The following is a 26,391-nucleotide window of genomic DNA, read 5'->3' as shown; positions in this document are numbered from 1 at the left end:
TAGTAGAAGCATGCATCCCTGCACTCCACGCCTCCCCCTATTATACAGTTTCTCTCTCCAATGCCTCTCGCTTCCTCGTGAAGTCACCATCCGTGACGTAGCCATCCCTATGCAAGCAATCAGATTGGATCCCACGCCCTGTTTTGGTAGTAAAAACACAGACCCTAACTCTGGTGAGGTGTGCCGCTAACATACCCCGGGCCTGGTGCCACTACATCTGCTGCACTGTTGGTTGCCACGCCCCTACTCTGAAGCTATCCTTGCTCACAAACACCTGCCGTGCCGTCCCTGGAGCTTGCCTCCTCCCTCTGTTCCCCACGGTGGTCTCTTCCCAGCTCTCCTTCCTGCAGCCGCCTGTCACCTCTCTCCCTCTCCGGTCTGTCCCGTGCCTTGTGCAGGCTGCGCCCACCCGTCCCCCGTGAGGTCGCCTCTTCCGTCACCCTGCAGTGTCCCTCTCTCTGCAGACTCTCTCCTCACTACTCCCTTTCACTCTCACCCATCCTTCCATTCTGTAGCTCCCTGCTCCGGCAGGCTCCCTCTCGGCGCTTCTCGTCCTGTGCGCTCCTCTGCCCTGTAACCTCCCACCTCCCTGCACTCTCACTCCCAGCTCGCCTCCATCCAGTCTCCCTCCTCCCTTTACCCTCCCGTCCCCAGCAGTCTCTCTCAGATCTACCCATTCCTCTCCAACCTGCCGCTTACCACTCGCTCCCAGCTCTCCGCCCTCTCTCTCTCTCTGCCTTCCGTCTCCCCTCCCGTCCCCTGCAGTCTCCGTCGCCGGCCTCCAGTCTCCTCCTCCCCGCAGCGCCCCCCCCCCCCCCCCCCCCCCCCCCCGCGCTCCCCGTCAGCCGGATGGTTGTCTCCGGGGCCGGCGGAGGCGGGCCCGGCATGTTCCAGGGATGATGCTGGGCTCCGGGCAGGCTCCGGACAGCAGCAGGTTCCCGCTGCATCACCTGGTCTGGAGGAACCGACCCCTGGAGCTGGAGAAGGAGCTCAGCGCGCGGCAGGTGGGTGAGCGCGAGGGGAAGGCGGGGCGCGGACACAAGGCATGGGGGGGGGGGGGGGGAATACTTGGGAGGGTGAGTGAAAGCAAAACTGGTGGGGGTAAAGGGATCAGAGGGTATAAGGAAAACTAGGGTGAGGGTTGAGGCGTGTGTGTGGAGAGCACAGGTGTAAACGGCATGGGCAGGAGCAGGGCTGGGGGGCGGAGGGGAGGGGGCAGAGCCCGCAAAATAAAGTCAAGGGGTGAATACGCTGCCGGTGCTTCCGTGCCCATGGGTGGCGGTGAGAACGTGGGCAGCAAAGGCACGAACTGGGTGAGGCAGAGGCTGCAGCGGTTCCAAAGATGTCTTGGTGCACATCCGGGCTGGGTACACGGGGAGCTGGATAGTCAACCAGAGCAGAGTGACTGGTGTTAGAGCTGTTCTGGGTGATGGGCTAGGTTCCCCGGGGCTGAGCGTCTGCTGTAGACCCGGCTAGATGAGAGACTGGGTTACCCAGGTGGGTGTGTCTGGCAAGATGAGAGACTGGGTTACCCAGGTGGGTGTGTCTGGCTAGATGAGAGACTAGGTCCCGGATTGGTGGGTGTCTGCTGTAGATCTGACCAGATGAGAGACTAGGTTCATGGGTGCATGTGTGTCTGCTGTATATCTGGCGGGATGAAAGACTAGGTTCCCTGGTAGCTGTGTGTCTGCTGTACATGTGCCTAGATGAAAGACTAGGTTGAGAGGTTGTATTCTGGGGGTCTGGATAGATGAGAGATTTGGTCACGGTTGAGTTTGCTGTAGACCTGGCTAGATGAGTCTTGATTCACGGGTGAGTGTGTTTGCTGTCGATCTGGCTAGATGAAAGACTAGGTTTAGAGGTGGTCTTCTGTATATCTGGCTAGATGAGAAACTAGGTTTATGGTTGGGAGTCTGCTGTAAATCTGGCTAGATGAGAGACTGGGTTCACGGGTGGGTGTGTCTGCTATATATCTGGGTAGACAAAAGACTAGGTTTAGAGGTGGTCTTCTGTAGATCTGGTTAGATGAAATAGTAGGTTTATGGTTGGGTGTCCGCTGTAGACCTGGCTAGATGAGAGACTGGGTTCACGCGTGGGTGGGTGGGGGTCTGCTGTAGAAATAGTCCACATGAGAAGCGGGGCGCACAGTGAGATGGGTCATTTGCTGGTGCGCACAAGGCCCTGCGCGCGCTGCTGCTGTGGCGGGGTGTGAGCGTGGAGCAGTGGGGTCTGAGTGACTGTGCACAGCGGGCTGGGTGGGTGCCTGCCGTGGAGCTGGCCTGTCTGAGCGGCTGAGACCAGTCCCAGGTGCGGTGCTGGAGGTCCGGTTGGGTCTGACATGGGCACGGATGCGTGGGCGCAGAGAGAGCCCTTCGGAGCGCACGTGCGCAGGGGCCGTAGATCCGCCCGGTACTAAGCACCGGCCACACATCTAACCTGGGATGGGATTCGGTGTTTGAAGGTCTGTGTGAGGGCCTGACGGCCGAGCTGTGGTGTGTGAATGTAGACCGTGGAGCAGCTCACACGTGTGCGGCTCGGTGCCTCTGGCGGGTTTGTGCGGGTGTGGCACTGGCGGGGATGATGGCTCGATGCAAAGCAGCGGTGCGCGGGTGTCTGGTGACTGCTGGTGTCCGCGGCTCCGCGCATCTTGGGAGGCAATTGCCTGGTTGGGTCAGAGTTGGTCGGAGGGCCTGGGTGTGCAGCAGCAGTCTGTGGAGTGACTACCAGAGACGGGCAGTGTGGGTGCTGTGTGCAGACGTGTGTGTCCATGTGCAGCTGGCCTCGTGTGAGGCCCTCCGGGAACAGCCTGAGTTGTTCCGTGCGGCAGGGTGTGCGCTCCGCTGCTGTGTGCGTGGCAGGGGTGAGGTCAGAGGTGCTCTGCATAGCTCAGGGAGTGGGGGTTAGATTGAGGCTTCTTTGTTTGGTGTCTGAGGCAGAGCGGCGCTGTGTTGGGCCTCGGTGCACACCTGCTGTACGTGGACGACAGGCTACCTGGCACGCTGGTGCACAGCTGGGATGGATGGAAGGGTGGGTGGTTGTCTAACATAGAACAGTCTGGCACGCGGGGTGAACAGCTGGAGTGGGTGGGTGTCTGGTGTGGTGTACAGCAGGCTGTTTGACTCACAGCTAACCCTGTGGGGGGGGGGGGGGGGGGGAGGGGGTCCCCGGCGTAGAGCCAGCGAGAAGCCGGGTCCGCAGCTGGGGTCGTGTGTGTCTAGCTTAGAGATGTTTGAAAGAGAAGCCGGACGAACAGCTGGGAAGGGTCGGTCTCTAGTGCAGAACAGTTTGAAGGAGAGGTTGGGTGCACTCCTAGGGTGGGTGGGTGACACACAGGCTACAGAGCTGACCTGGGGTGGCTGTGTGTCTGTGTACAGCAGGCAGGCACAGTGTACGTACACAGTGTGAGTCTGGTGTAGAGCCAGTGACATGCTGGGGTCGTGTGGAGGTTGCGTCTAGCGTAGAACAGTTTGAAGGAGAGGTTGGGTGCGCACCTAGGTTGGGTGGGTGTCTGGTGTAGAGCGGGTTGTAAGAAAGGCTGGGTGCACAGTTGGGGTGGATGTCTGGTGTGGAACAGTTTGAAGGAGAGGTTGGGTGCGCACCTAGGGTGGGTGGGTGTCTGGTGTAGAGCGGGTTGTAAGAAAGGCTGGGTGCACAGTTGGGGTGGATGTCTGGTGTGGTACAGTTTGAAGGAGAGGTTGGGTGCGCACCTAGGGTGGGTGGGTGTCTGGTGTAGAGCGGGTTGTAAGAAAGGCTGGGTGCACAGTTGGGGTGGATGTCTGGTGTGGTACAGTTTGAAGGAGAGGTTGGGTGCGCACCTAGGGTGGGTGGGTGTCTGGTGTAGAGCGGGTTGTAAGAAAGGCTGGGTGCACAGTTGGGGTGGATGTCTGGTGTGGAACAGTTTGAAGGATAGGTTGGGTGCGCACCTAGGTTGGGTGGGTGTCTGGTGTAGAGCGGGTTGTAAGAAAGGCTGGGTGCACAGTTGGGGTGGATGTCTGGTGTGGTACAGTTTGAAGGAGAGGTTGGGTGCGCACCTAGGGTGGGTGGGTGTCTGGTGTAGAGCCGGTTGTAAGAAAGGCTGGGTGCACAGTTGGGGTGGATGTCTGGTGTGGAACAGTTTGAAGGAGAGGTTGGGTGCGCACCTAGGTTGGGTGGGTGTCTGGTGTAGAGCGGGTTGTAAGAAAGGCTGGGTGCACAGTTGGGGTGGATGTCTGGTGTGGAACAGTTTGAAGGAGAGGTTGGGTGTACACCTAGGGTGGGTGGGTGTCTGGTGTAGAGCGGGTTGTAAGAAAGGCTGGGTGCACAGTTGGGATGGATGTCTGCCGTAGAACAGTTTGAAGGAGAGGTTGGGTGCGCACCTAGGGTGGGTGGGTGTCTGGTGTAGAGCGGGTTGTAAGAAAGGCTGGGTGCACAGTTGGGGTGGATGTCTGGTGTGGAACAGTTTGAGGGAGAGGTTAGGTGCGCACCTAGGTTGGGTGGGTGTCTGGTGTAGAGCGGGTTGTAAGAAAGGCTGGGTGCAGAGTTGGGGTGGTTGTCTGGTGTGGAACAGTTTGAAGGAGAGGTTGGGTGCGCACCTAGGTTGGGTGGGTGTCTGGTGTAGAGCGGGTTGTAAGAAAGGCTGGGTGCACAGTTGGGGTGGATGTCTGGTGTGGAATAGTTTGAAGGAGAGGTTGGGTGCGCACCTAGGGTGGGTGGGTGTCTGGTGTAGAGCCGGTTGTAAGAAAGGCTGGGTGCACAGTTGGGGTGGATGTCTGGTGTGGAACAGTTTGAAGGAGAGGTTGGGTGCACACCTAGGGTGGGTGGGTGTCTGGTGTAGAGCGGGTTGTAAGAAAGGCTGGGTGAACAGTTGGGGTGGATGTCTGGTGTGGAACAGTTTGAAGGAGAGGTTGGGTGCACACCTAGGGTGGGTGGGTGTCTGGTGTAGAGCGGGTTGTAAGAAAGGCTGGGTGCGCAGTTGGGGTGGATGTCTGCCGTAGAACAGTTTGAAGGAGAGGTTGGGTGCGCACCTAGGGGGGGTGGGTGTCTGGTGTAGAGCAGGTTGTAAGAAAGGCTGGGTGCACAGTTGGGGTGGATGTCTGGTGTGGAACAGTTTGAAGGAGAGGTTGGGTGCGCACCTAGGTTGGGTGGGTGTCTGGTGTAGAGCGGGTTGTAAGAAAGGCTGGGTGCACAGTTGGGGTGGATGTCTGGTGTGGAACAGTTTGAAGGAGAGGTTGGGTGCGCACCTAGGGTGGGTGGGTGTCTGGTGTAGAGCAGGTTGTAAGAAAGGCTGGGTGCACAGTTGGGGTGGATGTCTGGTGTGGAACAGTTTGAAGGAGAGGTTGGGTGCGCACCTAGGGTGGGTGGGTGTCTGGTGTAGAGCGGGTTGTAAGAAAGGCTGGGTGCACAGTTGGGGTGGATGTCTGGTGTGGAATAGTTTGAAGGAGAGGTTGGGTGCGCACCTAGGGTGGGTGGGTGTCTGGTGTAGAGCCGGTTGTAAGAAAGGCTGGATGCACAGTTGGGGTGGATGTCTGGTGTGGAACAGTTTGAAGGAGAGGTTGGGTGCGCACCTAGGTTGGGTGGGTGTCTGGTGTAGAGCGGGTTGTAAGAAAGGCTCGGTGCACAGTTGGGGTGGATGTCTGGTGTGGAACAGTTTGAAGGAGAGGTTGGGTGCACACCTAGGGTGGGTGGGTGTCTGGTGTAGAGCGGGTTGTAAGAAAGGCTGAGTGCACAGTTGGGGTGGATGTCTGGTGTGGAACAGTTTGAAGGAGAGGTTGGGTGCGCACCTAGGTTGGGTGGGTGTCTGGTGTAGAGCGGGTTGTAAGAAAGGCTGGGTGCACAGTTGGGGTGGATGTCTGGTGTGGAACAGTTTGAAGGAGAGGTTGGGTGCGCACCTAGGGTGGGTGGGTGTCTGGTGTAGAGCCGGTTGTAAGAAAGGCTGGGTGCACAGTTGGGGTGGATGTCTGGTGTGGAACAGTTTGAAGGAGAGGTTGGGTGCACACCTAGGTTGGGTGGGTGTCTGGTGTAGAGCGGGTTGTAAGAAAGGCTGGGTGCACAGTTGGGGTGGATGTCTGCCATAGAACAGTTTGAAGGAGAGGTTGGGTGTGCACCTATGGTGGGTGGGTGTCTGGTGTAGAGCGGGTTGTAAGAAAGGCTGGGTGCACAGTTGGGGTGGATGTCTGGTGTGGAACAGTGTGAAGGAGAGGTTGGGTGCGCACCTAAGTTGGGTGGGTGTCTGGTGTAGAGCGGGTTGTAAGAAAGGCTGGGTGCACAGTTGGGGTGGATGTCTGGTGTGGAACAGTTTGAAGGAGAGGTTGGGTGCGCACCTAGGTTGGGTGGGTGTCTGGTGTAGAGTGGGTTGTAAGAAAGGCTGGGTGCACAGTTGGGGTGGATGTCTGGTGTGGAACAGTTTGAAGGAGAGGTTGGGTGCGCACCTAGGGTGGGTGGGTGTCTGGTGTAGAGCGGGTTGTAAGAAAGGCTGGGTGCACAGTTGGGGTGGATGTCTGGTGTGGAACAGTTTGAAGGAGAGGTTGGGTGCACACCTAGGGTGGGTGGGTGTCTGGTGTAGAGCGGGTTGTAAGAAAGGCTGGGTGCACAGTTGGGGTGGATGTCTGGTGTGGAACAGTTTGAAGGAGAGGTTGGGTGCACACCTAGGGTGGGTGGGTGTCTGGTGTAGAGCGGGTTGTAAGAAAGGCTGGGTGCACAGTTGGGGTGGATGTCTGCCATAGACCAGTTTGAAGGAGAGGTTGGGTGCGCACCTAGGGTGGGTGGGTGTCTGGTGTAGAGCGGGTTGTAAGAAAGGCTGGGTGCACAGTTGGGGTGGATGTCTGGTTTGGAACAGTTTGAAGGAGAGGTTGGGTGCGCACCTAGGTTGGGTGGGTGTCTGGTGTAGAGCGGGTTGTAAGAAAGGCTGGGTGCACAGTTGGGGTGGATGTCTGGTGTGGAACAGTTTGAAGGAGAGGTTGGGTGCGCACCTAGGGTGGGTGGGTGTCTGGTGTAGAGCGGGTTGTAAGAAAGGCTGGGTGCACAGTTGGGGTGGATGTCTGGTGTGGAACAGTTTGAAGGAGAGGTTGGGGGCAAACATACGGTGGTTCGTGGTTGGGTGTCTGGTGTAGAGGAGTCTTGTTTGACAGGTGTCTAGTGTAGAGCAAGATGGGTGCACAGCGGATGGGGGAGGTCTGTTGTAGTTCTGCCTGTATGAGAGGCTGGGTGCACAGCTGGCGTGTGGGTGTCTGGCGTAGTGCTGGGTGCACAGCTGGTGTGGGTGGTGCAGAGCCAGTGTCCATGGGAGCCCTGGTTCTCAGTTATTGTTGACAGTTTTGGGCTCTCTGGATGTGTGTGAGGGACAGATCGCCGTCAGGCAGGCGGCGAGGGGGGGGGGGGGGGGGGGGCTGCTCTCTCGTTGGCATGTGGGGACAGCCGGGTGCTGGTTGGTTGCAGGGCGGGTCTCGGGTGAGTACCTCAGCGCTGAATAGCGGTACCCCAACGCTGGAGGGCGCAAGACTGTACCTGCCTCACACACGTCTGTAAAAACAGTCTCTTTCGTCACAATAAACTGACTAAAATGTATTTTCAAAACGAAAAGTTGTTCCTTGCAACCAGTGGCGGAACACTAAAGGATGTGACCCCTGCAGAATGTGATGAGGGCCCCCTGAGTCTCACATGTCTCAAAACTATTAATTGACTTTGGGCTAAAAGGGGCACACTTGAAGTGTTTTGTGGTGGGGGCAGGGGTGGAAGGATGGGGCCTCCTTTCACCACAGGAGCCTGCGTACCGCCCCTGCCAGCAAACTATGAAATTGCGAGAAAAGTTCAAACAAACAGTAACAACGAACATATGCTTTTTGTCTTGCTGAATGGACACGTGTAGTGATGGTTAGCGGCCTGAGACTTAGGACCTGGACACGCTCCTGCCCCGCCCCTGCCTCCTCGCGCCCTGCCCGGCATCCCCTCGCTGCCGCCCGCCCGCCCTCCCAGCAGCCCCGCCCCCAGGTTCCTCTATGGTATAAATTCTTTATTATCTGTCTCCGCGGGGCTCGGGGACTGCAGGGGGATTAAAAGGTTTGAGCTGTGCTGTAATGGCCGCCATGTCAGAGGGGCTCTTATCTCTCCTCCCGGATGGAGAGATGACCTCTTTAAATGCACCGAGAGACAGTTCAGAGGGGGCTGCAGCCTGGAACCTCTGCATAGTGCCGCAGTCTGCTGGGCATGGACATGTCTTCCGGGCGCACTGAAGTTATTTCACCTAATGTAGGAGCGTGGAGATGGGGTTTTACCATATCTATGTTGGCTAAGTAGCTACAGGGTTTTCACAAAACCACTTCTTAAGGAAAGGTGCTTAGGGATCTAATGGCCCTTCGCAGTGCAACCCCATTACATCAAATTCACATCATGCCACTATCAGGGCTACTGAAATTATACGCCAGGGAGAACCAATTTGTGTGGTATCGTTGACTAAATAATGCGGCAGGGAAAGGCAAATTATGCTATGAAATACTACACACATTTTGTGATAGTATTACTTCCTTATTTTGCCATTTTCACATTCCTGTGCAAAAGTTTCACCTCAATACCAGGTTAGCCCCCAACAGACAGCAATAAGTAACAGAAAGGGGACGAGTCTGCATTTTCAACTGGCCTCCCTGTGCTCAGCAACATACCCTGCCACGTTTTCAGTACATTTTAATCCGTCGGAACCTGTTAAAATCTGCAAATTATGCAGCAGATACATTATTTGATAAATGCAGCAATCCATAATTATAGGGGAAACCTCTCAGCATGATTCCAGTCGGCCTGACCATTATGTAGACACAACTACATCGACATAAGCCACTGGGTACAATTCACAACATCTATATATACTACCAAGAGGAGGCTACATTCACACTGTAAGTCTCGGAGCTAGATAGGGTTGGGGTCATACTAGGCAGATATAGGGTAAGGTTTAAGAGTGGATTTATTGTTAAAGCTAGGGGGAGGATTGGTGGACGTTTGCAGTGTCGTATTGAAGCTTTAGGTTAGGGGTACGGTAAGGGTCGTGTTAGTGTTAGACTGAGGGTTAGGTTTAAGTTTAGGGATGGTGTTGAGTTTTCGTTTTGCAGTTTTTATACAGCGCAAACTTGGCCCAAGGGCGATAGAACGCTTTACATGAGCATCAGATTATATTCTACAAGACTTAATCCTTGGGGGAGATACAAACTTTAATTTACGATTAGGCTAGAGGCAGCATATGTGTAGCATGAGCAATACGGTTAAGATTAGGGTTATATCTAGAGTTAATGCCAGTTTTAGGGTTAGGTTTACGGTAATGCTAACAATAGGTTTATTCTGATGCTGAGTGTATGTTTTAGGGTTAAGTTACGTGTTATGATTATCTTTAGTGATAAGATAAAAGGTGAGGTAAGTGTTAGGAAGAAGGGGAAGGCTAGGCTTAGAGTCAGGGTCATTGTACTTATGCAGACCATACATTGGTGTGGATGTGGAACATTGCATTATTTAAATGTGGTTCACTTAAACGTAGTTCGCTGTAAAGGTCCTGTGCAGTGGTAGAATCATTGTAGTGACATTAGAGGCAGTTAGAAGCACCTCAGAATGACTCTGAGAGCTGCCTGCAGAGACACAGCTCCTAAGGGGACTGGGGAATATGTTGGGGGTGGGGGTATGAAAAGTATCACATTTCCCAACATTAGAACGTTTTCAAGAAGTAACTTTTTCAGCCAAAAAGGGCAACATTAAAGTCCTCTTTGAAATGCCTCAGGCAAGGATGAATGTTTGAGAAGTATGTCGCAAAACAAATCCTTTCATAGGGCCTAATATTCTTCGACGAGCAAATTTACACACGTCTTCTCTTCCTCAGCTAAGTTTGCTGAAGAAGACAAGAGATGTGTATGTTTCTTTGTCAATGAATCAGAGATCAGTGAGAGCTGCAGCAGATGCCTTTCACTACACTCCTTTACAATGGAAGGCCCTTAAATTGTAATCTGTCTGTATTGAAATTTTAGGTGTTTGAATGATAGGTCAATTAAGAACTAATGACCTTTGATGACACTTTGTTTTTGCCCATGTATGCAAATACCAGTCTAGGCCATTGTATAATATGTATTTTTCATTGTAAAGAGACATGTAGGGTTGCTGTAATTTGTGCAGTTAGGATCTTCGGCCCATTTTCTTTGTCAAAACCCAGTCAACTATCGATTGGCCCAGTAGTCATTCAATAATTATTCTCCCTCGGTGCCAGTCTTTCCCCTCAGAATCTTTGCACAAGGACCAGCAGCTGACATTGTGTGAATTTCTGCATGCAAGATGATGCTCTCGTGTTTGTCTCAGTGTGGGACGCCCTCAGGGTTGCCATTGAAGGATCTCCTGATATCACCAGTAAATGTGCTATATATACACCACCCTTTGCCGCTTTCCTCTTACATTTTTATTCCCACTTCCCCTCACCAGTATCTCGCCAGCTGCTTCTGTTCTAGCCTGCCACCTAAGACCAGCTAGTCAAAGCTCATTTTCACTTTCTTAAGTGTGATATTAGTATTTTGGGGAGGACCACTTCATCCTCAAGGCTTCCTATGCCCCAGCTGACTTTTCTCCCCTCTTTTTCTAGCTCCGGGTCTTTCTTTTTCATCTCCCTTCTTTGAAGTAACTATATGGTTTGTGCAATTCTCTTTCCAAATAAGTAACCCAACCTAACTATGTGAATAGACTAACATTTGTTGTGTGACCTTGTGAGACTTCCACTAATGCTAGTGTAGCAGTGTGAGCAGCTTTTGTTTTTGAAAATTATTTTTATTCTGTTCCACTACAACAAACAAGTACTACAATGAGCATATAACTGAATATAGTGTGTCTACCATTTGCAGTGTGAGTACTTGTAAGATAACTATGTGACCTGAAACCCGCACCCACAAATCTATTGCTCAGGATGTCACTCAAGACGTAACCATTTGTGGACATTCCATCTCCAACTGGGATTCCTCAATTGTTGCCCCTTTATGGTACGGAAGTTGGATATTGGATCATTATAGATGTGAACCCGTTTCTTGGCACTAAGGTGACGTCAGTGACGGTGCCTTTGGCAGTGTGATGTCATCAGCAGGACTTGGACCGAGGCGTTAAGGTTGCATAGCTTCTTTTAGAGTTCCATCAACAACTAAAAACTAGATTTCTTGGATTTCTTAGGCAGATTTTTTGTAATCTGATCTTTGTCTACTACTTGATGCTGTATGACTCTGAACTGTGTTTTTTCCTACGTTATAGACAGATCCAATTTTCACTCTAGGTTTTTTGTCTGTAGTTCCCCTTTGTTTTTTCATCTCATTGCTCTGCGCTATAAGGCATTTGAGCTTATGTTGGGTTTTAGTAAATGTTTAATTACAATAAAATACACTGTTGCATTCCTAGACCTGCCGGTAACCATGATGGAAGTTCCCTTAACAAACAACACTTCTTTTGAAACTCTTCTGACAAAGTGCCTAGAGACCCCTCATTACCGTATTCGTGTGAATGAAATTGAAAGAGTCACAATAGGGTCATACATTTGTTACTATGGCACAAAATCCTACTCTTCTGGATTTGTATCACATAAAGTGAGCGCTGTGAATGGTAAATCAAGGGTGGCTTGTCACATAAAGCAAGCTTTGGGAGAACTAAGTTTAAACTCCACCTCTGCCACAGTTTTGGGTTGACTTGTGTCTTAAATCGTTGACTAGTTGGAGCAGCACTAGTTTACCACTTTAGACAGTGATTAATGGCTTCTTGTTATAAGAACTTTCAAAGTCTGAGCTGTTTTAGGCGTTAAATGTAGCAGCATCTGTTGACATATCTAAAGTAAACAACTGAACATAAAGCAATAACATACACAAAGCAACATAACAACACAATCAAAGCATAGCTGGGCACATCATTACAAAACAGTCATAACAGAGTACGATAAAACACATGAAAATCACATTGGAATGATGTAGCACAACAAAACATAACAGCACATAAACAACTGAAAACAACTGAACAAATCACCAGCACAACCAAATGTCACACAAAAAATGTGCAAAAACTTTCTTGTCACATATTACCACCTCAATAATCCTGTTTTCGTAATACAGAGATAAAGGGTGTTGGAGCAAGCACTGCTTAATCTACCACCAAAATCATGAAATAACATCAGTCAAAAATGTTTTGGGATCTGGCCTCTTGTGTCAACATGAATCACCCGCCATTTCTGTGAAATATCAGTACATTTACGTCCATGGGGATGGAGGAGAACATTTGTAGCAAAGAAAAAACGTTCTTAACCAGGTACACCATTTCTACTTTTGTTTCTGAAAGCAGCTGATCCCATTAGCATCACTTCTAAAAAGTATAATTTCCAAAGGTCTCGCAAATGTTGGGCAAATCCATCCTGCCTTTTCTCTGAAACTGGGATAAATGAGTACACTTCTGCAAGTCTTTCTTTAAAATATAAGATATTCATTTTAAAATGAAGCAGAGAATAATAGCCAGCATATGTATCAAATAAACCATGTTCTACTTTTTCTTGAAAACAACCACCTTCCATCAAGATCCAAGTTCAGCTATTCGTTGAGGGTCTCATTATCACACGTTCATTTGTAATTTGCACTCACAAATAGGGAAACCTTGACTTGAAGCAGTAGCAGGATGTGGGTACTCTGATGCAAAAGGTGGATTTTGCAAACTGCAGCAGTGACTCACAGAAGTACGAGTTTGCACATATTTGCAGACATTTTATAGGTACTTATGTACTCTGAAACACTGCTCATGTGAAAGTCATTAAGTACTAGAAGCATCTTTAGGGTGGGAAAGCCAGGATGACATGTCCAGATTTCATGGGGGTGTTAGTGATGGCGTTCACTACAGAAACAATATTTTCCATGGAAAAAAATGAGATGTTCCAATGCACATCTCAAGACCATTGACTCATGCAGAAAGTTCCACTTGGTGAAATTCCACCTGAGAACATTTTCTAAGTTGGAAACCTCTGAATAGATGAGATTTCTAGGATTACTGGCAGTGGCATCTCCCCTACCTGCCAGCAGCCAAAAACTCAAAAAATAAAACGATAATAACACAGGTTTTTAATAGTTTTACTTTTAACACGAATGTGTCTTGAGGCGGGGCCAGACGATGACAGTCTGGAGGGGGAGTGTTGGGCACTGCTGTCAGTGTGCATGTTGGTTTGACCAGTGGGCTTGCTGGGTTGGAGGCAGCAAAGCAAGGGCTCCCAGTCTCTCTGGTAGTGCAAATTGAGGGCACTCAGGCCAATCCTGATGCTGCTCTCATGCAAGAGAGTAGCATCAGGATTGGCTGCAGGGGAGTCTGGGAGCCTGTGCAGTGCAGCAGAAGAGCACTCAGCTGGCGATGCCGCCACTCTGCCCTGATACCAGCCACCACTGAGTACTGGTGCTGGTTTGTGAATCTCTTAAAATTGGCACATCTAGTTCAAACACAAGAGTAACATGTGAAATTGAATTTCTGAGTTGTTTGCGAATAAGATCCTACATGTCATGCAAATTTAGCAAGCATGGGTCCAGGCAGTACTGAGAAGCCATGGACCAATCATGCCATACTGGAGCTAAGATTGAGAAGCACATGTCACCCCAGCTGAATTCCAGAATTTCTTTATCAAGTTTTGCGAATTTGCAAAGTGCATGTTAGCTGCCGAATGTTTGTGTGCCAAAATATTATTGAATACTGGTAAAGGCTATGAAACCACAAAGGATGTGAATAAATGCTTTAAATGGAGGGCCTTCTTTAATACAAATGGCAGACCTTTATAATGCAAATACAAAATACCACCCATGTATTTGCAAGCGTAGATCAATGTTTACTTTCTCAGAATCAATAGAGACTCTGTTAATGGTTAAATGTTTCCTCGTGTTTTATACAGCAGCCTCCAAGTGTGCTTATAAAGTATTTATTTCTTGTCTTTATATTTTGCCGCACTGGGTAATGCTTGCTTACGGCGTATTGTACACATCAGATCTTTGCTTTGGGTGATATTTGCTGTTTTTTTGAATTCTTGAACTCTGCAAGTCTATGCTGATGCATAGGTTAAGGTGCCATTCCTATGAAAATGAGTTGCATCCCAGCCTGCACTAATTACATATCTCTACATACTACGGTTGTATTCTGGAATATCATGCACTGACTATTGTGTTACAGGAATATCATGTATATTTATATTTGAAGCCAACAAGGGCACCCAAACGAGTCAGCAAGGGACCTAGGGGAACAATATTTTTTGAGCAACAGTGGTCCCTTACATAAGCGAATATCAAGCACAATAAATACAGACACAGTCGATTCTATATTAGTATGACATGTCCAGCCGGACAGTGGTCTCAATGTTTACTTAAGGAGGGATAAGAGAAAAGAATTTCTTCAACAGTTCAACATAGTGGGGCACAAGCCAGTGCCCTACTAAAACACATACAGGTAAGTATAGTAAAGAACAAAGAACAAAACAGGGCTTTTTTAGGCAAAAGCTTTAGGATACTGTGATTTCAAATGAAACAGAAAATCCACGGTATGGTGTCCTTCCAGACAATGCGGTACCACCACATTGTCTGGAAGGACACCATACCGACTGAACCGGTCCTCCTTGCTCCTACGCGATCAAATTACCCGTGACGCGTACTCCCGGCTCCCGACCCTGGGAGGCCCGTGAATCCTGTCTTCCCGCCACCACCGCTTGCCGGGCACCCCCGGGCTCTCCGTTGGCAATAGAGGCTTACATCGACTAGGCATTAAATAATGTCCTGATGATGATCCCCATGATTACTTAGTGGGATCCAAAAGCCCTCAACTTTTACGTGCACCTTATACAAACTTATACCATGTGTCATGTATATGTAAAGGTGCCTCATGAATTTTCTGTTTCATTTGAAATCACAGAATCCTAAAGCTTTTGCCTAAAAAAAACCCTGTTTTGTTCTTTGTTCTTTACTGTACAGGCTTGTGCCCCACTACGTTGAACTGTTGAAGGAATTCTTTTCTCTTATCCCTCCTTAAGTAAACATTGAGACCACTGTCCGGCTGGACATGTCATACTGATATAGAATCGACTGTGTCTATATTTATTGTGCTTGATATTCGCTTATGTAAGGGACCACTGTTGCTAAAAAAAAACAGGAATATCATGACCACAATATTGAAGAGATAAGTGCATATAGGTTAGGATGGATTTACTATTCCACATCTACTTACCTTAAAGATACTATGTGAGTAAAGTATAGAACAGCTATACTTACCTAAATAAATATATGTACCTGTTGATATGTTGATCCTCAGTATTTTGGTCACAATACTCTTGTACCTCAATATTCAGTACATAAAATTCTGTTCCTGCACCCACCCATACATACTACCTACAAAATGAAAGCACCTGTCTACTGATTCACCGTGTGTCAGAGATTAAACAGGAAATGGAGATATCAGGAGAATTCTGGTAGTCAAAGTAGCCACATAATTGGTTCAGCCGTAACCTTTATGCATTACAAAACAGGAGCTTCAAAATCCCGAGTACAGTTCCCTTGCAGGTTCTAGGAGCTTATTATCCCTAGAGGAAATCCTTACACCTAAACAGGTCATTCTTGCAAGTCATGGTGGACAGACTAGTTGAAACAGCCCATTTTGTTTCAAAGAAGATGGAACGCCTTCACCAGCTATTTACAACCCATTATGCCCATGATAGTTGCAATAACCATTAGTTGTGACCAAAGGGAGCTTTTACAACCTACCCGTACCTTGTTTCAAAGAAGTTCTGCCAACTTGCCGTGCTCCAGAAAAGTGTTGCCAACTTGCTGTGCTTCAGAGTTCTGGCTACCCGCTGTGCTTTAGAGAGTTCTGTCAACTTGCTGTGCTTCAGAGAAGTTATGTCAACTTGCTGTGCTTCAGAGAGGTTCTGTCTCCCTTCTGTGCTTTAGAGAAGTTCTGTCAACCCTCTGTGTTTTAGAGAAGTTCTGTCAACTTGCTGTGCTTCAGGTAAGTTTTGTCAACCCTCTATACTTCAGAAACATTCTGTCAACTTGCTGTGTTTCAGTGAAGTTCTCTCAACTTGCTGTTCTTCAGAGAAGTTCAGTCAACTTGCTATGTTTCAGAGAAGTTCTCTCAACTTGATGTGCTTCTCTGAAGCACAGCAAGTTGAGAGAACTTCTCTGAAGCACAGCAAGTTCAGAGAACTTCTCTGAAGTTCTGTCAACCTTCTGTGCTTCAGAGAAGTTCTGTCAACTTACTATATTTCAGAAAAGTTCTCTCAACCTGCTGTGATCCAGAAAAGTTCTGACAGGCCGCTGTGCTTCAGAGAAGGTCTGACAACTTGATGTGTTTCAGAGAAATTCTGTCAACTTGCTGTGCTTCAGAGAATTTCTGTCAACTTGCTGTGCTTTAGAGAAGTTCTGTTAGCCGGCTGTGCTTCAGAGAAGTTCTGTGAACTTGCTGTACTTCAGAGAAGTTCTGTCAACCTGCTGTGCTACAGAGAAGTTCTGTCAACTTGCTGTGCTTTGGAGAAGTTCTGTCAACTTGCTGTGTTTCAGAGAAGTTCTGTCAACTTGCTGTGTTTTAGAGAAGTTTTGTCAATTCTCTGTGCTTCAGAGAAGTTCTATCAACCTGCTGTGCTTCAGAGACGTTCTTCTGTCAACCCGCTGCACTCAGAGAAGTTGTGCCAATATATTCTGGTTCTAGGGAGCCTTGTGTACGAAAGGTCCACTGCTCCACTTGTAGACTATGTTGACGAGTTTTGGTCCCATCTACAGGGCACTTCCTAGCAGTTTCCTTTCAGTTAAATATTTCATTCTTTGTTGGTGTGCTGGCTGAGCCCTCTCTTAGATGGACTCCAATAATGGGACACCCTCTCAAGGTGAAAATGGGGTCTAAATTAGTTTTAGGATACATAGATATGCATAATGTCGGTGGTTGACAAACCTATTGAAGCCCTCAGTAAAATAAGTCCTTGACACTAAACAAAACGTGTCCTATTTTCCTAAACGTGTGATAGGTTGCCACTTGCATAAAATGCATACGGATGCCAGAGAGCTAAAGGAGGTCTCTTGTCATAGTACTTGGTAACATTAGCAACAGCTCACAGGCCACCCAAGGCGTTGTTGGTTTGCCCTGGGAATGGCAGCCCTGGTGGGGCCGGGCCCCTGCCTAAAACACTCCTCCTCTCCCCCTTGAGCCCACCACTTGTGACAGCCGCAGCCAGCAAAAACAGAGTCTGTCCACTTAGCCTGGGAACAGCCATGCTGTTCCTGTTTACAGTTCACATTTTATTTACCCTTGGATTCCCTAGAGTATTTGCTTTTTTTTCAGGAAGGTGTGTTTCTGTGCATTTTTCATGCGCTATATTCCTAATGTATAGTGCCTAGTGTCAAAAGAGTTGTTCCGATGTAGCGGTGTGAGTTCAGGTTGTGGGTGGGCCACAATTTAGAGTTGTGGAGTTCAGGCCGAACGCAGTGCAAATGTTTCAATGTCTGTCAGTGGATCATATAGGGTTCCAGAGTAAATACACATACAATCCTTGGCCTCTCTACTGAGCGCACAGAGCAGTGGTCAGATGTGCTAACTGTAAATGTGATTACATGCAAAATATGTGAAAATGCAGTGGTTACAGGTGAGTGGGTGTGTTGTGTGTGGAGGGGGAATGGTGAGGTGAAGGAAATGCAAGGATGTGTGTGTTCAGGAGAGAGTAAAATGAGGGTGCAGAAGAGGAAAGAGATGGCGTGTGAGACGTGCAGATTGAGGGTTTTAGAAAGGTATGAGGAGACAAAGAGCGTAGACATCGAAAAAAAAGACCAGAGTGGTGGTGGGAAGAGGAGAACTGGAGTGATTGAGACGCTTGCCCCTTCAGGGGCGGCTCTAGGCTCATGGCGGCCCTGGGCAGGGAGCGTAGGTAGGGGGCCCGGAAGAGGGGGTCCAGGCGGGGTGGAGCGCGGAGGCCAGTGAAGAGGGGGGGGGGGGGTTAGGGTGTTTGGAAGTGGAACAGAGCCGCCAAATCCCTGCAGGGGCCGCCACGCAAATATGTATCCATCCTCAGAGGATTATTATATTAAGGATATATATCGGCATGGTGGCCCCGGGGGGTTTGGTGGCCCTGTGCAGGTGCACAGCTTGCACATGCCTAAAGCCACCCCTGGCCCCTTCCACTGACCATAGGAATGTTTAATTTAGAGTCTGCGTAAAAAAGTTTATATTACTATAGTGCACAGGCACAAGTACTGATTTGGTAGTATTGTACAGATGGAAACCCTTCTGCTGGATAAAAATGAGTATATCTCTGCTCTTAATGATAGTTTATAGTTTTTCTACTGCCCAGAATGTGCCCCACAATTCTTGTGGTACTACACAGTAAAATTAAAGGATACCAGATATCTAAACCGATCTATGTATTAAAAACTGGTATTAGCCGGACAGAATTTTCAAACTGCCTTTGCGTGCAATGAACCTGGCCTCGGATAGGATTAGGGAGAGTCTGGGTGGTGAATTTAAGTTCACTTCTGGGTCTTAGGAGTCAGGTTGTGCCAAAAGGGTTATTTTCCTCTGCTGCTGCATAGCCTAGTCAAGAGCCAGACGGATGCAAGAGACCTGGCTACACTCTATACACGATGCCCGCTGTTCACAAATATTTGGATCCAGTAGATGAGGTACCAGTTGCTAGATACCAACTTTGCCCAGTGGAGGTCAAACCAAGAAGGTCACAGCCTTTTCTCATAGTGCGTAGGTGTGGGAAGGGGTATGATGCTTGACCTTGATGAGGCGCTGGGCCACTTTTTGTATTAAGAGGGAATGTGGAGAGATACTGAGTCATTGGTGCAGGATGAGCATGCTTGGAAAACAGGGGCACTACTCATGGATGGTCACCTGCCCTTGTGGTTATTTGGGCCAAGCTGGTTGGTGTTCCGGTTTCAGTCATTGGTAGGGTACATAGTGTAGCCTCATGGTCCCAGGATGGATTGTAGGCTAAATCTTTGAAATATGGTGATGGCCTTCTTTTCCTTGAAATGCTTCTGCTCTGTAGACAATATAAGCAGTCAAAGATTTGGTGCATGATCCAATCGTAGATCTTTGTCTAGCTTGTCAAAGCTGGACAATGGCAGTAGGCAGCATATGGTTCCACATCTGGGAAGGCACTCATCAGGGCCATGCAGACTGACACTAGGAGCCTGATACTTTTCCTACCAGTACATCGAATCTGACATTGCCTATGTTTAAATGGCTGGCTCCTCAGAAAAGAGAGATTTTTTTGCAGGATCTTTTCTAACCTGGTGAGTGAGGGATTGGTTTGACTACCAGTGGTGTGTATTCTAGTCCAAAGCCAGACATCTGAAAACAATTCTGAGTTAGAGTATTGCAGTTCATCAGGGAAGACAGAGGTATGCCCATAGGCTCACCCTGAAGTGGAAAAATATACTGAAGGCTGACTCCCTTAAAGATAGATCTCGACTATAAAGCTTAACAGAAAGAAATGTCAGTAAGGGATACTGGAGGGCCGCACCACCAAGCTATACAGATTTGTTATCTACAGAAGCACAATCAATGTTGCCCACCTCTTTAGTCCACTGCCATAGGACCCAACAATTGTTAAACAATATTTTTAGATACAGAGATGCAACATAACATTTATTTAAAGCATAAATGCACAGTATAGTAATCAGATACAAATTCTTTCTTCATTTCTCAGTGACAAATCTGTTTAATCTTGTCTTGTCGTCACACAAAATGCCAGGAGATGTTTCAAAACCAGCAAAAACAGCCAACGCGTTTCGCCCTACATGGGGCTTCCTCAGGGCAAGCTTCACAACTTTCAAGTTCAAATGATAAATTGCTTCTGATACCCGTTAATGCTTAAGTCAAAGCTCAATAGTTTAAGACCTAGCCAATAAAGGCTAGGAAAGCAATCACCGTGGACTGGTATCTGTATTCAGTTCTGATATTGCAAATCTCATGTATTATATTCTTCAAATGTGACACAAACGATTCAGACTAAGCGTAATTACTTCAAAACTCCACTGTAGAAAACAGGCCAATACAATGGTTGACTCCAAACGGCATATGTGGCCGGCTCCGCCGAGTTGGCGTTCCTTCTCACAGATCGGTTTGCGACGATACATTACAACCAGATTACCAAATGCTAGGAGATAGGGGGTCGGGGCCTCTTCAGTTATATGCAAGTACATGGAATTTCCCTCCAGGGCTATGGGAAAAAGTATGTATCCACAATACTTGATAGAGTACCAAATAACCCCCCTATAACTAATGGTGAGTATAAATTGTGTGATTCCATGTACCATAATCACGTGGAATTAACTACATATTTCACAAGATTGTGTGGAATTAAGCAGGCACTTGCTAAATGTGCCCTAGTAGTTGATGTTTTCCCCCAAATTACTCCTAATTACACGGGGCTCAGTTGCTTTATTATCGGTAATTCCTCATCAAAGCGTAACAGGGAATTCCCAAATCTACTCTGATTACTCCAGCATATTAACATTTCTCCCATGTATACTTATAACCAGGCAAAAGAGATCACTTGTGCCTGGTCAAAGCACACGTGGGCACTTATGGTCTCCTCTCCTACTCTCAGCTGGCAGCAGTTCACTGCTCTGGTGAGGCACACATTTTAGTCCCTTGTAGTGTCTGACTGCAGAGACCACACAGGAAAAGTACAAAATGGGGCACTTGCGGGGAAGGAGATGACGTCCTTCTGGACTAAACAGGAGACATCTTTGACATTCCCACCAGCAGTAGCTTCTGGCTCTATTGGTGGACACAAGAGCATGGTGGGCTCTGTGATTCAGAGGCTTACAAGGGAACGGGCATACTAAAAGAAAATGAAGGACATATGCATATGGTCGTGAATAATGTTGCGAGTTAGCCACCGAAATATATGGATTGTAATAAATCCACCTTTGGGATTCACTGTTTAGAGGGCCACATTCCTTCTTAATTAGATTTGAGACATTCAGAATATATATATATATATATATATATATATATATATATATATATATATATATATATATATATATATATATATACCACCAACCAGCAAGATAGCTACACTGCATGCTGGGGAATGCAGTTCCAATGGTGGAGGGTCCGGTGATTCCCGGCAACAATTTCCAGGTATCCGACTCTACTTCAGTGTTCGGATATTACTTAAGAACTCACTTGGGAGCAGGTTGCACCAGAGGCATCGATCAATACTAAGTGGCATTTGAAAAAGGACTTATCCGAAACGCGTCATGCCAATTGAAAGAAATAAAAAGCTGTTTTAAAAAAGCCCCTCTGTGTCGCCTCAAATCTACTTCTACAAGAAGAAGGTTGCCTTGGGAGATATATATATATATAAATATATATATATATATATGTATATTACCTACTGGTGGTCGCCAGTAGATAGTTATAGTTAAAACCTAGTTCCAATAGGAAATCCGCAACATTCGATTTGGAATAACTTTGGCGCCGGTGGGCGAATCTTCGCAATTTTCTCCAAGAAAATGGCCTGCTCCGCTCCGCTCCGCTCCTTCTCTGAAAGTTTGGGGGTGATTCGTTAAGCAGGGGCTGAGAAAAAAGGGGGTTCCCAAAACGTGTTTTTTTCCATGCAATTTTCGATAGGGACTTTTAGCCAGGGCTACAGCCCAAATGGCTGAACAGAATTATACCAAATTTAGCAAAAAGGTAGAGTTCTGTTCGCAGATTGTGCTTTTTGTTAAATGGTGTAAATCCGTTCAGTAGATCCTGAGAAAATCAAAAGTAAACTCATAACTATATATGCGAAGTTGTCCCGTATGCGTACCTTCCCTAGCACGAGCTGCACGGTGATTGGATGTCAACTGTCTGTCAACACTCCAAACCGGGAAGTGTTGGCAGCCATCTTGTGCCTCGGTAGAACTGAGGTACAAGAAAGCTGAAAACAAATGTGGAAAACACGCAAAGGGGGCAGGGTAGACAAACCAGGACCCCCAGGGCCCCAAAATGTATATTTTTTTTAAATCGCGGGGTCCGCGTATGGTGCGCGAACTCCGCGAAAAAAAAAAACACCCGTTGGCTTTTTTTTTTTAAATTAGCCCCCGGGGGGACCAAATCCCAGGAGCATATTTAAAAAACAGTGTGGAGGTCCCAATACCCCCCAAACTGCCCCGGTGACCGCCACGCCCCGGGGCAAAGTAATTATGGTAGCGGGGGGCACACGGCCCCCCGCAGCCCAGGGGACCGGCACCCCCTGAGGCAAAGAGATTAATGATGGCGGGCCCCCGGGGCTTTGTTCTAAAGTATGCGGGGGCTCAGTGCCCCCCTCCCCGCAGCCCCAGGGACCACCACCCCCGGGGCTTCTTTGTACCTAAATACACCTGTGTGGGGGGGCTCCAGCCCCTCCCACATGCCCCGGGGACCGCCACCTCCCTGGGGCACTAATATGCAAATAGGGGGGTCCGTGACAGACCCCCCCAGCCCCAGGGACCACCACCCACCGGGGCTTTTAAAAGGTAGGAGGGGGGCCATGCGGCCCCCCATCCTGGAGCCCTTGATGGCCCTGGGGACTGCCACCCCCCAGGGCCGGCTCCTGCAGTGTCCCGGGGTTCCTACCCCCGGGACACGGCTGTTTGCTGTGGTAGGGCGGGAGCCTCGCGGCAGAGAGGTGTAAAAAGGGGCGTGGCCTCTGTACACCTCTCTGCAACGCAGCCCCCTGGCGCATACTGGAGGTTTCTGGTGGGCTAGTTGGCCCCCAAGGACCCCCAGTATACAAGGGGAATTAGTTCCGCCTCTGAAAAAGCGCCATGGGGGCTGCGTTGCAGAGAGGTGTAAAAAGGGGCATGGCCTCTTTACACCTCTCTGCAACGCAGCCCCCTGGCGCACACTGGAGGTTCCTGGTGGGCTTGTTGGCCCACAGGGACCCCCAGTATGCAAGGGGACTTAATCCCTCAACTTAGAACGCGTTACGGGGCATGTTTGCACAGTGGTGAAGTTAGGGGCAGGGCTTGAGGTGACATGTGTGCAAACACGCCCTGTGGCGCGTTTTAGGTTGGGGAATATATTCCTCTTCAATCCAGAGGTCCCCTAGGGGCCAACTAGTCCAACGGGTACCTCTAGTAGGTGCCACGGAGCTCCGTTGCAGAGTGTTGTAAAAAGGGGGCGTGCCCTCTGAACACCTCTCTGCAACGCAGCTCCAAGGCGCAAACAGGAGGTACCTGATGGGCTAGTTGGCTCACAGGTGACCTCAGGACTGAAGAGGAATATATTCCCCAACGTAAAACGCGCCACAGGGCGTGTTTGCACACATGTGTCCTCAGGCCTCGCCCCCTTTCTTCACTTTTAAGCGAAATATTACTCTAAAATCAGCCGAAGTACAAATTCTGATTTGCTCACCTGTTATCACGAGAGACGTCAGTGCTGCATCTTTGAGCGCAGGACCGACCCTGAAAAGTAAATGTAACCATACTTACAGTAACTTGAATTTCCTTCCATAGGCAAACATTGACCGGTTTCACATGGACATTTTTCTAAGTATGGAGTTTTGGAAGTTTAAAAAATTCCTGTAAAATCATCCGAACTACGAATTCCGATTTACTCTCCTGTTATCACGAGAGACGTCAGTGCTGCATCTTTGAGCCCAGGACGGAGCCTGAAAAGTAATTTTAACCATACTTACAGTAACTTGAATTTCCTTCCGTAGGCTAACATTGGCTGGTTTCACTTGGAAGTTTTTTTAAGTGTGGAGTTTTGGAACTTTAAAAAATTCCTCTAAAATCAGCTGAACTACGAATTCTGATTTACTCACCTGTTATCAGGAGAGACCTCATTGCTGCATCTTTCAGCCCATTACTGATCCTGAAAAGTAATTTTAATTGTAGTTACAGTAACTTGAATTTCCTTTCATAGGCTAACATTGACATGTTTTACTTGGAAATTTGTATGTGTGGAGTTTTGGAACTTAAAAAAATTCCTCTAAAATCAGCCGAACTACAAATTCCGATTTACTCACCTGTTATCAGGAGAGACATCAGTGCTGCATCTTTCAGTCCACTACTGACCCTGAAAAGTAATTCTAATCGTAGTTACAGTAACTTGAATTTCTTTCCACAGGCTAACATTGACTGGTTTCACTTGGAAATTTTTCTAAGTGTGGAGTTTTGGAACTTTAAAAAATTCCTCAAAAATCAGCCAAACTACGAATTCCGATTTATTCACCTGTTATCAGGAGAGACCTCAGTGCTGGAACTTTCAGCCCACTATTGATCCTGAAAAGTAATTCTAATCGTAGTTATAGTAACTTGAATTTACTTTCTTAGGCTAACATTGACATGTTTTACTTGGAAATTCTTCTGTGTGTGGAGTTTTGGAACTTTAAAAAACTACTCAAAAATCAGCCAAACTACAAATTCCGATTTACTCACCTGTTATCAGGAGAGACCTCAGTGCTGCATCTTTCAGCCCATTACTGATCCTAAAAAAGTAATTCTAATCGTAGTTACAGTAACTTGAATTTCCTTCCATTCGATATCATTGCCTGCTATATAACATATATATAAATTTAAAAAATATATAAAAAAATAAAAATATTACAATTTCAATATTTTTAAAAACATTTATTTTTCAAATGATATAAACAAATATGTAACGTAATTTGCAAAATAAAATATCTAAAAATAAATAATTTAAAATAATGTAGTAAATCACTATAAAGAAAGTATAACAATTAATACATTTAAAAATGATCATTTACAAAACCTTTGAAATTCACTGAAAAAAACCATAGGTTTCACACACGTTATAGTTAAAAATTTGCATTTAAAGAACATTAGAAAGTCTCTGAAAAACCATAGGTTTCACACACATTATAGTTCAAAATTAGCATCTAAAAAACCTTGGAAATTCACTGAAAAACCATAGGTTTCACACATGTTCTAGTTAGCTGGGCATTTCACTCATACAAAACCATTGAAATTCCCCCGTTATAGTTAACTATAACTTGCGCGCCCGCAATTCACTGCTGATGACGTCACATATTACATCACTCATGACATGGTCCGTGACATCACTCATGACATCACTGATGACATCTCGAATGACATCACTGATGACATCACTGATGACATCATCCTTGTGAAAGAGTGACAGACCTCTCAGCGTAATAGCGTAATATAACCCTTGATACACACATTCAAAAATAGAAACTAACATTTTCCAAAAATTGAATACCAATTCCAGTTAAAACAACATATTCAGTAATTCTTAAATCTACATACACATCCAGTCATTCACAAACAGTTTTACATAGGCACTCATACATGTACTCACTCATCATATGTACTCATACACCTATACATCTTATTACACACCGAGACTCATCTATAGAGTTACTCACACACATACTCACACATGCAAATAAACTATCAAACATCCATTTACTTGCATATACAGCTATACACCCACCACTACACTTACTTCTACAGAATGTACACATACTTACTCTCTTAAACAATCACTTATAGAAACATATACTTATTTATACATGAACTCTTACAATCTCTTGCTCCCACATATACTCACTTATATACATCACATATACATCAATACTCACATATACTAGTTTAACCCTTTCGCTGCTGATGACGAGCTCAGCTCGTCATCACCCACGGGTGTCGTGTGCTGATGACGAGCTGAGCTCGTCATGAAGAAGGGGAATCTGAATATTTCAGCACAGCGCAAAAATCCCCGCAGCAGCCATGTGGTTAAAACATATGTAGTTACTCATAAAGATACTATTGAGACAGTCATTCACTCACTAACACACCAATACACACACTCATCCACCCATACAGTCCTGCACACATGCTGTCTTCAAAACACATACAAATAGTGAGTCACCCATTCATGCATCTATGCGGTAAGTAATACTCCCCACCAAACCATACAGACACTCATACTGATACTCTAAAAACCAACTAATAACCCATATCAACACTCATGTAGCTAGTCACCAACCCATGCAGCCACTTATACACAAAGTGAGACACTGATACAGATATTTACATATTTAAACATTACTCGCTAATACATGTATTCACTAAGATAAACTTAATAAGTCAGTTATACAATCATTTTTACAAATAAAAATCCATTAGACACCCATTTATTCTTCTGTCGACTTTTAGATATACATATATAAAAATATTTATTTTTCAGAAAGACACACAATCACTGGATGATGTCATAAGTGATGTCATTTGAGATGTCATGAGTGATGTCATGAGTTATGTCACTGACCATGTCATGAGTGATGTAATATGTGACGTCATCAGCAGTGCATTGCCGGCGCACGAGTTATAGTTAACTATAACGGGGGAATTTCAATGTTTTTTTATGAGTGAAATGTCCAGCTAACTATAACATGTGTGAAACTTA

General features: G+C 47.2%; 1 protein-coding gene across 4 annotated transcripts in view; it reads left to right on the top strand.

The window, feature by feature from the left end:
• Positions 1-516: 516 nt before the first annotated feature.
• ANKRD13B (ankyrin repeat domain 13B) overlaps positions 517-26,391 on the top strand; it is a 475,220-nt gene continuing 449,345 nt past the window's right edge. For 3 of the 4 annotated variants that reach the window (XM_086955097.1, XM_086955095.1, XM_086955094.1), the window contains exon 1: positions 815-1,004. In XM_086955097.1, coding sequence (XP_086811223.1) covers positions 897-1,004 — 108 coding nt within the window. In that variant the 5' untranslated portion in view covers positions 815-896. Of the gene's footprint in view, positions 1,005-26,391 lie in introns of all 4 variants that reach the window. The other variant, XM_086955096.1, reaches the window with a different exon arrangement.

The sequence above is a fragment of the Lissotriton vulgaris genome, chromosome 2_1, assembly GCF_964263255.1.
Source record: "Lissotriton vulgaris chromosome 2_1, aLisVul1.2, whole genome shotgun sequence".
NCBI classification, from domain to species: Eukaryota; Metazoa; Chordata; class Amphibia; order Caudata; family Salamandridae; genus Lissotriton; species Lissotriton vulgaris.
The sequence above is the reverse complement of the archived record's forward strand: the minus strand, read 5'-3'. Positions and strand labels throughout refer to the sequence as shown.